Source organism: Tamandua tetradactyla, chromosome 3 (genome assembly GCF_023851605.1).
Source record: "Tamandua tetradactyla isolate mTamTet1 chromosome 3, mTamTet1.pri, whole genome shotgun sequence".
In the NCBI taxonomy this organism is placed as follows: Eukaryota; Metazoa; Chordata; class Mammalia; order Pilosa; family Myrmecophagidae; genus Tamandua; species Tamandua tetradactyla.
Window position 1 is genome coordinate 14,988,126 of NC_135329.1, and position 12,877 is coordinate 15,001,002.

Genomic DNA, 12,877 nt, shown 5'->3' on the forward strand with positions numbered 1-12,877 from the left:
CATGGTTTCTGCTGAGAAATCTATGCATGGTCTTATTGGGCTTCCCTTGTATGTGATGGATTGCTTTTCTCTTGCTGCTTTCAAGATTCTCTCTTTCTCTTTGACCTCTGACATTCTGATTAGTAAGTGTCTTGGAGTACGTCTATTTGGATCTATTCTGTTTGGGGTACATTGAAGTTCTTGGATCTATAATTTTAAGTCTTTCATAAGAGTTGGGAATTTTCAGTGATAATTTATTCCATTAGTTTTTCTCCTCTTTTTCCCTGCTCTTGTCCTTCTGGGACACCCACAACACATATATTCATGCGCTTCATGTTGTCATTCAGTTCCCTGAGTCCCTGATCATATTTTTCTATTCTTTTCCCTATATTTTCATTTGCTTATTGGATTTCAGATGTCCTATTCTCCTGTTCACTAATCCTATCTTTTACCTCTTGAAATCTAACATTGTAGGTTTCCATTGTTATTTAATCTCTTCTACTGTTCCTTTCATTCCCACAAGTTCTGTGATTTTTTGAACTTTTGATTTCTTCTTTTTGTTCATTCCTTGCCTTCTTTATATCCTCCCTCAATTCACTGATTTTATTTTTGATGAGGTTTTCCACATCTATTTGAACATTCTGAATTAATTATGCAACTCCTGTATCTCATTTGAATTGTTGGTTTGTTCCTTTAATTGGGTTATATCTTCCATTTTCCAATATGATTGATTAGTTTTTATTGGCATCTAGGCATTTAATTTCCTCAATTAATTTATTTTGGAGATTTTCACTTTTTTTTACCTAGGATTTTCTTGTTGGATGACTTTGTTGTCTATCTGTTCTTTGACATTCAGCTCAGCTTATTCTAGACCTCTAGCTTAGGTTTTGTTTAACAGATCAGAATTTTTCATTTCTTGTTTCTTGCCCTGACTGTATGGTGTCTTCCCCCCCTCCCACTTAGGAGGATCTACTTAGGTAGTATAGACCCCAGCCAGATTTTCCCAGACCAAACTGGCCTCCTCTCAGGAGGAAAGAGTCACCTCTGTCAGTTTTCCCTGAGAGTGAGACCCAGCTGGTTGAAAGACTTTCCTATGAAGCCTCTGGACTCTGTGGTTTTCCTGTCTTGCCCAGTATGTGGCACTTGTCTGCCTGCAGGTCCCACCAGCATAAGGTGATGTGGTACCTTTAACTTCAGCAGGCTCTTTCTGCTGGGAGCATGGTTGAGCCAGAGGAGAGATTGTAGGCTGGCTTTAATTGCTTCACTTTTCCTGACCCTGGGGTCTGAATTCCTTGAGGGAGGGATTCCACCTGAGCTGGGCCCCACCCTGGCGAAGGAACAGTCTCCAGATAAACAGTCAAACAAGCTTAATTCTGCCCATGCCTGGGGCAGTTGGAGCCTGAGAAGCCCTGCAGCTGTATCCAAAGAGTAGTTAAGCTGTAGAAACACAGCCACAAAAAAAGAAAAAGAAAAATCCTTTTCAGAGCAGGACCCCCGTTCCTCGGGTTTGCCAATCAAGAGCTTAAATTGGTATGTTGCTTTGTGTATCTCCAGGTCCTATGTGCCCCCACCTTGTCTTCAGGGCCCAGACCCTCTCAAGTATTACGTGCTATCTGATCCTTTTTTTTTTTTTTTTCTTTTTCTGTTAGCCCTGCCCCCTCTGCGTTGGGGCAAACCCCAGCAACCTTAGTTTTTACTTGAGGTTCAGCTGAGCTGGGGGCCTATTTTTAGTAGTCAGAATTTGATCATTAGTTCTGCAATTGGAGCTTGGCTACATTCATCCCCTGCATGGGTTAAAATGTCACATCCCAATCTACCAATCATATTTGTTTTGCTACTAAATTAAGTTCAATAGCAAATGCATACACTTCCTATAACCCTACTTCTCCCACCTTTTGCTGTACATTTTACAAATGATATCTTTGTACATTGTACATACAAAGCCGTAGATTTATCATAGTTTGCTTGCATTGTATTTTATCAATTTTAAGAAGTAAGGACTGTTGCACAACAAAAAATGCAAATACAATACAATAGTACTGGCATTTATAGTTACCCATATGGTTACCTTTGCTGGAGGTCTTTATTTCTTTATACTGCTTTGTTGCACTGTCTAATGTCCTTCCTTTCAGTCTAAAGAACTCCCTAATGCTAGTAGGGCATGTCTAGTGGTAATGAACTCTCTCAGCTTTTTCTTCTTAATCTGAAAATGTCTTAATATCTCCCTCGTTTTTGAAAGAGAGCCTTGCCATATATAAAAATATTGGTTGGTAACTGTTTTCTCTAATTCTTAAATATTTTGTCCTCTGCCTTCTTACATCCATCATTTCTGATGAGATGATAATAAATCAATCTTACTATGACTCCCTTGTACATAACTTTTTGCTTTCCTCTTGCAACTCTGAGAACTCTCCCATTGTTCTTTGCATTGAGCAGTTTGATTAGTATGTGTGTGGCCATGGTTCTCTTCGATTTCATCCTGTTTAGGGTTTGTTGCAATTCTTGAATGTGCATATTCATGTCTTTCATTATATGTGGGGAGATTTCTTCCATTTTTGTGTGTGTATGCATTTTTAATGCATTTTACTGATTTACACATACTGTATAATTATCCAAAGTATACAGTCAATGGCTCACAATATTATATAATTGTGCACTCAGCAACACAATCATTTTAGAACATTTTCATTACTCCAAAGACAATACAAATAAGAATAAAAATAAAAAAGAACACCCCAAACTTCCCATACCTTTTATCATCCCTATTATTTATTTATTTTCTTACTCACCTACCCATAAACTGGATAAAGGAGTGCCAGTCACAAGGTTTTAGCAATCACATGGTCATACCATTAAAGCTATATAGTTATACAACCATCTTCAAGAATCAAGGCTACTGAATTACTGTTCAAAAGTTTCAGTTTCCTTGTAGCTATTCTAATACACTAGAAAATAAAAAGGAATATCTATATACTGCATAAGAATAACCTCTTGACTCTTTTTGAAAGCTCTTGGCAACAGAAGCTTTATTTTGCTTTTCATTTTTCTTCCTTTATTTGCTCAAGAAGGCTTTCTCAGTCCCACGGTGCTAGTGCCAGGTGCATCCCTGGGAGTCCTGTCCCACATTGTCAGGGAAATTTACACCCCTAGGGATCATGTTCCACATAGTGAGGACGGCAGTGAGTTCACCTGCAGAGTTAGGGAGGCCATAGCTGAGCAACAGAAGAGGTTTTCTGGGGGTAACATTTAGGCATGCTTATAAATAGGCTTAGCTTCTTTGCAGGAATAATTTTCATAAGGACAAGCCCCAAGTTAGAGGGCTTGGCTTATTAAATTGGGAGTTCCTAATGCTTTCTAGAATACCAGGAATTCCCTAGGGGGGAAGTTTAATATTTCCACATTTTTTTTCCCAGTCCCTCAAGAGGACTTTGCAAATACATTTTTATTTTCTGTCCAAATTACTTTGGGATGTATTGGGGTATTACACTAATTAAAACATCAATATTTCATTCCCTGTTCAAGGTTAAAAACAATTATATTGTTTAAATAAACTGATCATGCAAGTTAAATTAGGTATTGTGCTACAGAAATGATAAATTTTGTACCAAATAAACATCCTTTTCTTTGGTCTCACACAGACTTTGAAGGTTTAAAATACAGTCAATATCATCCTTTACCTTTTAGTCTGATTTACCTTAGTCCTACCCAGATCAGCTTCATTCGCAACTCTAATTGAAGTGTGATCCCTTTTTCAGTGTTTTTAACAGTTGCTCTATGGGGTACTGCTGAGTTTCATAGCTGAAGAAGTCTAACTCTAAGTTTCAGGTGTCCTACAAATACCCAAAGTTCCAAGGAATGACTAGGTTATACACAAAGAATTTAGCACCTCAGAATTTAGAAATAACAGTTATAACTCCAGAATAGATGTGACTGCTGTAAGGGCTTATGATCCAGGAACCTTTACAATAGGCCTTCTCCTGATAACCTATGCCCTCGAATTCAATTGCACATGATAGTTAGTCCGTATTAGTGAGGCATAATAATATCTGTCTTTTCATTTCTGGCTTATTTCATTTTTCACACTTTCTTCAAGATTCATTCACCTCGTTGCATGCCTCACAACTACGTTTCTTCTTGTAGCCGCTCAATATTCTATTGTATGTACACACTACAGTTCTCACTTCCACTCCTCAGTCAATCTACCTTTAGGCACTTCCATCCATTGCAATTTGCAACCACTGCTGCCATGAATGCTAGTGTGCAAATGTGTCCAACTCTCAATTCCTACAAGTGTACACCTATCTACATGGTTGCAGGATCATAGGGCAACCCCATCCAAGTCTCCTGTGGAGCTACCACACTGCCTTCCAGAGGGGCTGCAGTAAGCTCCTTCCATACCAATAGTGACTAGGTACAGCTCTCCCTCCATATTGTCTCCAGCATTTGTATTTCCCCATTCATTTTAAAACTGTTTTATTCATGCATTATGGAATCCAACCTAAGTAAAAACAATGGTTCCCAGTATAATCACATAGCCATGCCTTCACCACCATAGTTTATGTGAGGACATTCCCATTTCTTCTGCACAGAATCCCATATCCTTCCCCCATATCCCCCACTTACTGACATTTATCTTTGGCATAATGCCTTTGTTAAACTTAGTGGAAGCATATTACAATGTTGCTATTGACGATAGACCCTAGTTTGACATTAGTAAGATATCACATGGAATTCATCTCCCATTAGCTGGGGAGGATTCCATGCTTCTAGCCCTTGTCTCAGAGCATGCTATTTGATTAAGGTGAAAAATTTCCAAGTCATTCATTGCTGGTTCCTTTGTGCTTCAAGCAGCAGGGATAAACCTGGCTGCACCTTCCGCATTTTCCTTGGTAATCTCATCAGCTTGATATGCGAGCTCATCACTTAAAAGTTATGCATTCCATCCAACATCAGAATATAATTCGCCACATTCTCTGCCACTTTATAACAAGGATCACCTTTCCTCAAGTTTCCAAGAACACATTCATCATTTCCTTCTGAGGCTTCACCAGAAGCACCATTAATAACCATAACTGTAGGAATAGTCTCTTCAAAGCAATCTACCAACCACTCAGAATTCTTACAGCCTCTACCCATTCCCCAATTTTAAAGGTGCTTTCACATTTCCCAGTATTAGCAGCACCCCTCTTCTGGTACTAAAAACTGTTTTAGTTTGCCAGGCTGCTGTGACAAATACCACACATTGGGTTGACTTAACAACAGGAATGTACTGTCTCATGGTTTCAGAGGCTAAGATGTCCAAAGTTCAGGTAATCACATGGCACACAGTTTCTCCTTGTTTCAGCTCTTCTGGTTTCTGCTGACTTCTGGCTTGTGGCTTCTCTCTCTGGCCTTCTCTTTATAAGGCCTTCGGTAATACGGGTTAAGACCAACCGTGATTCAGTTGGCCACACCTTAACTAATAATAAAATCTTCAAATGATCCTATTTGCAAATGAATTCACACCCATAGGGACACAGATTAAGATTAAGAACATGTCTTTAGAGGGGGCACTTAATTCAATTTGCCATAATACCTAATAATTATGTTAGACATTCATTGTTAAATCATGACAAAGCTTGGAATAAACTCAGTAAGCTTGTAGCACAGCTAAAACTTTGTGAGAATGGCTTCTGACCTGTCCAAGAACCATATTTCCCTACTTATAGGTACTTGATAAAAGAATAGAAATGTTCAAAACTAGAATTAATTTATTTTTGCCTCCCTTCATTGAATTATCTTTCCTTTGGATTTTTTTTGTTGTTGATGTAGTATCCCAACGATATAACTTTGGAGGCCTTTTCGGTTATTGTCACCCAGTTGCTGGGACTCAGTCTGGGAATGTCATATGATCACCCAGAGAAATGTAGTTGTACAGGAACCATCTGTATAATGAATACAGAAGTTGTGTAAGTTTTTTTTAAAAAAATTATATTTATTTGTCATGATGTTAATTTTATTATAAATATTTAAACTATAAAAATTTTGTCTTTACTTATACCATAATTAGCTATAGCTAATATACCACATTTACTACAAAGTGTGAACATGTTTATTTTACCTGTGAGATTAGTGTGAATGGAGATGTACCCTTAAAGATGGCCACATATATAGATTAACCCACCCACAAATTCAATCTGCAAGTTATATTAGGAAAGCAGTTCTTGTTAGGCTGTGTGCTTTGCTAAATACTTTAGTAAAGATCTTTAAAAGTATGCAAGCAAGCTAAAAGAAATGCCCTCTGTTTTTCTTAAGAAGTTTTAGTTTTGATTATAGAAAAGTAATTTGTGGAAAAACCACCATCCAAAGAAAAAGAAGTCCTTGCTGGAGACCCATATCAAATATATAGCAATTGTGTGACTTTGGAAAAATTTACTGGATCTTACTTAAATTTACTTTTATTATTTTTAAAAGGGGAATAATTATATCTATTCTCTTATTTCATAGGGTGATATAAGAAAAAAAGTGAAAACATACAGTGGGAAAGTGTTTTCTAAACTGTAAAATTCTTTAAGTACATCGTGGATTAAAGTTACAGTGGTTTCTAAGTTGGCTAATGTTCCCAAAGTAGTGTACCAGAGAAGAGTTACAACAGGTGTCTTTAGTATCGTACATGTTTTTAAAATATGTGAAAATAGCCTATGATAGTAAGTATGACCTATTCATAACTGAAGAACAATCAAATGCGAAATAAAGCATTTATCTGTATCTGCAAAATGTATGAGAATTGTTATTCTGGGCCTGTTATCCATTAGTCCAACTATTCTCAAGTATGCAAAGGATGATAAAATGTTTTGTGTAGTTCGCTCAGAATCTTGTAGTGATGACAGTAAGAAGAATACATATTTAAAGTGTATTTACTGTGAGCTAGAGACCATTCCAAGTACTTTACATATGTTTTCCTTTCCTAGGCTGCTCAGACAAACACCATGAAATGGGTTGGTTAAACAGTGGGGGTTGATTCATTGATGGTTTGAGGCTGGGAAAAAGTCCAGATCAAGGCATTCTCTTTTCCAAGACTGCGGCATTCTGGGACTGGCTACTGGTGATTCTTGTTCCTTAGCTTGTCACATGGGTAGACATATGGTGACATTTCTCGGTCTCTCCCTTCTTTTCTGGGTTCCATTGATGTTCAGTTTTCTGCTTCCTCTGGTTTTCTCTCTCTGTGTCTGAATTTTATTTCAAGTCCAGTAGTAGAATTAAGGCCCATTTTGATTGGTTCATGCTCACAGGAATGGATTAGATTTAAAAACATGTTTTTCAGAATTACATACATCTTCACACCACCACAACATATATTAACTCATTTTATCCTCACAACATCTCTAGAAGGCAAGTCCTATCATCATTCCCATTTTTGTGATGTCAAACTGAGTTGAAAAAACATAATCACCCATGCTCAGATAGCCAGTGATTGATAAACATGGGTTTGGATCCCCGGCAGCCTGGCATTAGAATCTGCGATCATCGATACTGAGATTTGTATGGTGATTTATAATTTTTCAAATACTTTCTTCTACAATCTCCAGTTTCTCAGTAAAAACACACCCTGGATTGCTAAGCTAAGTGACCCTGTATCAGATACACAGTTAATTAGTGGCTAGCCTTCAGCTGATTTCAGAAATCGCACCAATGCTTTACTTGGGAACCTACTACAAGCCCTACTACAAGACATTGAATTAGGTCCTTTATTTGTTTAATGATATTTATTTAACCCTCGCAACTACCCAAAATCACTTATAGGTGAGAAAATCGAGTTTTAGATAGTTTAATAATTTTGCCTAAGGCCTCAATAAATCACAGGGCTGCTGCCAGTATACACATTTTTTAAACTCCCAGCCTTGTTCTTTTCTCTACTTCACTCTGACTTCATACAAAGGGCAGCTAATCTAGTAGAATCATCTTAAACCAAGTAGCCACAGAAGATTAGTATATATTTGGTACAAACATCGTTTTTCTTGTACTTCAGTGCTCTTTTCCATGAATCATTTTGATGCACTTACATATATTTATCTATTTTAAATGGGCATCTCATGTCTTAAATCCTCACTATTTAAACAGTCGACACAAACAAGCGAGTTTGGAAGTAGAGGTAGGAGAGGGACATAGAGAAAACAATAGCTATGCATGTAGTAGCCTAGAGAAAATTCATGGCCAGGGTTTACTCACCTACTAGGTTGCATCCTTAATTTACAAAAAGACAAATACATTTGGAAGGTACATGGACTTACGAGTTATTCACAGAAATTGAATTATCTTATTCATATTGATTTATCTAAATTCCTTGCTAAGATAAATTTCATCAAGCTATCAAATTTTTTAGTGAGGAAGAGTGGCTCCCTTTTTGAGGTGTGGTATATGTTGATAGCAACATGGATTTTCACATCTTGGTGGTTAATGTTATGAAGCCTCAACTTTCCTGTCTGCATAATGAGGATCACGGTAGCTGAGTCACACAGTTGTGAGGATGTAAGAAACCAAGATGAATGTAATTTATTTATCCTCGTGCTGGTATTGCTTATTACTTGACTAGGAAAGATCTAGAAGTTTATTAAAATGGCCTCGTAGGGATACACAAGAGCGGTGAGAATATGGCACTTAGGGGGACAAACAAGAGAGAAAGTATAGAAGAGAGAAATGCAAATGAGATTATGTAAAAATAAACCTTTCTTCTTTCAAAATGTTATCAAGTGTTAACTTCATCTTCAGAAAAGTCATAGAGAACAATAATTTATCTCCCTTCATTCCTATCTATCACTTTATTTCTCTGTTCTTTGAGCCTTGAACTTCGGCTATTCGTTTTATAGTTTCACAAATTTGGGAAAAAGCATGAGAATTGAGAGTGCAAAGTCTCAAACAAATGGAAAGCTCCAGTTAATTTATTACAAATAAACTTTGGGAACACATGTTCATAGGTTAAGAACTGCCATTATGGGCAGCAAGTATATGAACAACTAGGATTATATATTGTTGAGATGACTTACAGTATCCTTCTTCATATAGTTACCTTGAACCAGAGAAACATTGTTGAAATGTTAATTTAGAACCATAGCCAAATATAAATCAACCCCCCCACATATATACCTAGAATATAGCCATGATAAAATAGTTCCCAGAGCCAAAATGTAAAGTTTGTGAACTTAAAACTTTTCTTTACCTTTCTGTTTTCATGATAGGATCATCAAAATGTATTGATTATAACTAATTTATATTAAAATTTAGTGGCAAGTATTTTATTATGTAATATTCAAAGATGAATTTTTGGGCACAATAATAGTAAGGTCAAAAGGACTTGAATTTGAAGTCATAAATAACTGTGTATGAATCCTGATCCTGTCAATTTATGAGCTGTCTGGTCCAATTTCCATACAATGTTGATGGCAATATCAACTCCCTGATTTGTGCCGAGGATGAAGTGCTTAAATATGTAGAATATCTCACTCATTGTGATGGTTGCTTTTGTGTCAACCTGGCTGGCTTACGATGCCCAGTTATTTGGTCAAATAGTGGCCAGGATGTGTCTGTGGTGAGGATGTATTCTGTAGGTGGGTTTAGCATCTATTTCATTTAAGCAAAGGAGATTTTCCTCAATAATGTGGGTGGCCTTACTCCAGGCAATTGGAGGCCTTAAAAGCAAAGAACTGAGAGAAAGAAGAAGCAATGCTACCTTAAGAACACACTGTCTACTCCTCTCTGAGTTTCAAGCCTACTGGCTTCCCCTAGAGATTTTGGATTTAAGATTACAATGTCTCTCTTACCAGAATTTCTAGGTTACTAGCCTGTCTTTGGAGCTTAGACTTGCCGTACCTCACAATCCTGTGAGCCAATTCCTTAAGATAAATCTCTTAATATGTGTATGTGTGTGTGTGTTTGTGTGTGTGTGTTTACACATACATGTGTGTATAAACATATGACCCAATTTCTCTGGAGAACCCTGAATGGTAGATATTTGGGGACCAATGGTGGTTCTAGAAGAGCAGAATCTTAAGAATGTTTTCCAAAGTGGTTCTGGGGTTTGAGGAATTGGTTCTTCAGTCTGATTAGATTTAAAAGCCCTAAGGACTCTACATCCAATACCAGAGAGGAGACAGTCCATGCCATGGTGTGGCAATGAAGGTAAATAAAGTATCACCACTGAACACTTATAATCAGACACTTAGAGGCAAGCAAGGTTCTGGGTGACTATGCATTTGATACTTCAGAACATTGTTGTCAAACTAACAAGTATAATGAGCTTAGCTGTTTGTTCCTAAATATCCTGGAAAGAGTGATGAAAGAAAAGGATTGGCTCTGGACTCAAATTCCTAGCTCAAGTACTGCATAAATGACATGAAAATTTCCATGTGTCCCTTGAAACCCCTCTTTCCTGTGCCCACAGAGTTGAGATTTCTGAAAAACAAAACCAGAATTTCATCCTGCAAGTGGCTTGTATTGTAACACAAATTGAAGTTTCAATCTCACAGACTGTCTGCTGTTAAAGTGAGAGCATCGGAAGAACAGGATCCTGAAATAGAAATAGGACAAAGGGTAGATCCTGATGAAGCTGGGGACACTGAACCCCTACATTTTAGTGTGTCTTCTTTGCCATGTCTTCTACCTTCATCTGAGGAAACCATGAAACCATAATCCCTGCACTCCAGGAGGATTCTAAGGAGAGATTCCTTCCAGGGCCTACCCCCAGCACTCCTCTTTGCTTCCAGGCCTATAACTAGACTGAAGTCCCGGCAGGTCCTGAAAGATGTGGCATAAATTGTGGTCCATGAGGAGGTTCACTGCACTCCAAAAGAACTGTATGATCTTTCCAGTTTATACAGAAAGAAGCCTGGGTTGTATGGGTGAAAATGGATATTGAGGGTTTGGGATAATGGTCAAAAGAGCATTAAAGTTGGATTAGGCTGAATTTATTGATATGGGCCCACTAAGCAGACAATTTGGATCTAAGGTTGTAATTTGAGGGTTTAGAGAAGCTTCTAATTCTTTGGTTGGCTGAAACATGGACCAAAATGTGACCTACATTACTTGAAGTTACAATGCCAGAACTGCCTTGGTATACTGTAGAAGGAAGGTATCCAAAGCCAAAGGAAGCTTGGAATTTTAGAGTGGATTCATCATGTAAGTCCTTCTCATCCACCCCAGCATGTCCAGAGGACACCTCTTTCAAATGACGTAAGGAATAAATCTGTGAATGGAACCCCAGAATCACTGAAGAGCTCTGATCACCCTCATCTGCAGGTCTGAAATTACAGTGGGAACTATTGCTACTGAACTGGAATTCTTAAATGCAATGGGGATAATTGGAATTCTGGAGTGACAGGGTCCAAGTGGTCACATCTAATTCCAAAGACAAGGTGAGCATGGCTATCATAATGAACAGTAAAGTCAAAGCAGTAACAGAACAGTCTAACTTGTAGAGACCTCTGGTGTTGTCTAGTTGATCACAGTGCCCCCATAAGTAAAATAGATAGACAATGTACATGTCTTACTTGATCTGTATAAACATAAGCATCCCATGTCACATGAACAAAAATCTAACTTGAATTACCAAAACACAGCCATGACGCTTGTGCTGATTTGAATCTGTTGTGTACCCCAGAAAACCCAAGTTCTTTAATCCTCATTCAGTATTGCTGGGTGGGAGCATTTTGATCATTTCCATGGAATGATCTACCCAATTGTGGGTGGTAACTTTTGATTAGATGGTTTCCATGGAGATGTGTTTCCACCCATTCAAGGTGGGGTTGCTTACTGGAGCCCTTTAAGAGGGAACTGTTTTGGAAAAATCTTTAGAGCCCACAAAGACCTTTGGAGATGAAAAAAGAAAATGCCCCCGGGGGAGCTTCATGAAACAACAAGCCTGGAGAAGAACCTAGAAGACGTCATCATGTTTGCCATGTGCCTTTCCAGTTGAGAGAGAAACCCTGAACTTCACTGGCCTTTCTTATGTGAAGACAGCCTCTTGTTGGTGCTTTAATTTAGACATTTTATAGACTTGCTTTAATTGGGACATTTTCTCGGCCTTAGAACTGTAAACTAGCAACTTATTAAAGTCCCCCTTTTAAAAGCCATTCCAGGGTGGTGTGATGGTGATTCCGTGTCAGAATTCTCGCCTGCCATGCCGGAGACCCAGGTTTGATTCCCAGTGCCTGCCTATGTTTAAAAAAAACAACAACAATGCCTGCCATTTTCCTGGAAGAATTACAGAGATTAGTGCCAATATCAAGGACTTGAAGAATGCAGGAGTGATGATTTCCACCACATCCCTATTCAGCTTGCTGATTTAAACTGTGCTAAAATAGATGAATCTTGCAGAATGACAGTGGATTATCATAAACTTAACAGCAGCTAATAGTAGTTGCTGTTCCAGATGTGGTATCCTTGTTTGAGCAAATTAACACATCCCCTGGTAACTTGTATGCACCTATTGATCTGGTAAATGATTTTTTTTTCTTGATGTCTGTTAGGACCACCAGAATCACTTTTTCTTTTGGCTGAAAAAGCCAGAAATACATCTTCATTGTCTTACCTTGGAGATATGTCAGTCTTTCAGCCCTATGTTGCCACAATTTAGTCCACAGAGCTCTTGGTTGCCTTTCCCTTCTGCAAAATATTGCACTGGTCCATTACATTATGCTGGTTGTACCTACTGATTAAGAAGTAGCAATTATCTAGACTTCTTAATAAGACATTTACATGTCAGAGGGTGGTAAATTTGACAAACATTCATGTGTCTTCTACCTCAGCATAATTTCTAGGCATCCAGTAGTGTGGGGCATATGTATAGCTGTCCTGCTTAAGATGAAGGAAAGTTGTTGCGCATGGGTCCTTCTACAACCAAAAAAACATACTGCTTAGTGTCTCT

The 12,877-nt window shown here is 38.0% G+C and overlaps 1 protein-coding gene across 8 annotated transcripts in view; it reads left to right on the top strand.

Moving 5' to 3' along the window:
* ADAM32 (ADAM metallopeptidase domain 32) overlaps positions 1 to 12,877 on the top strand; it is a 155,943-nt gene that overhangs the window by 82,678 nt on the left and 60,388 nt on the right. For 6 of the 8 annotated variants that reach the window (XM_077152538.1, XM_077152540.1, XM_077152541.1 and 3 more), the window contains one exon: positions 5,791 to 5,927. The exons of the other annotated variants lie outside the window; for them this stretch is intronic. In XM_077152538.1, coding sequence (XP_077008653.1) covers positions 5,791 to 5,927 — 137 coding nt within the window. The remainder of the gene's footprint in view (positions 1 to 5,790; positions 5,928 to 12,877) is intronic. 8 annotated transcript variants of the gene reach the window in all.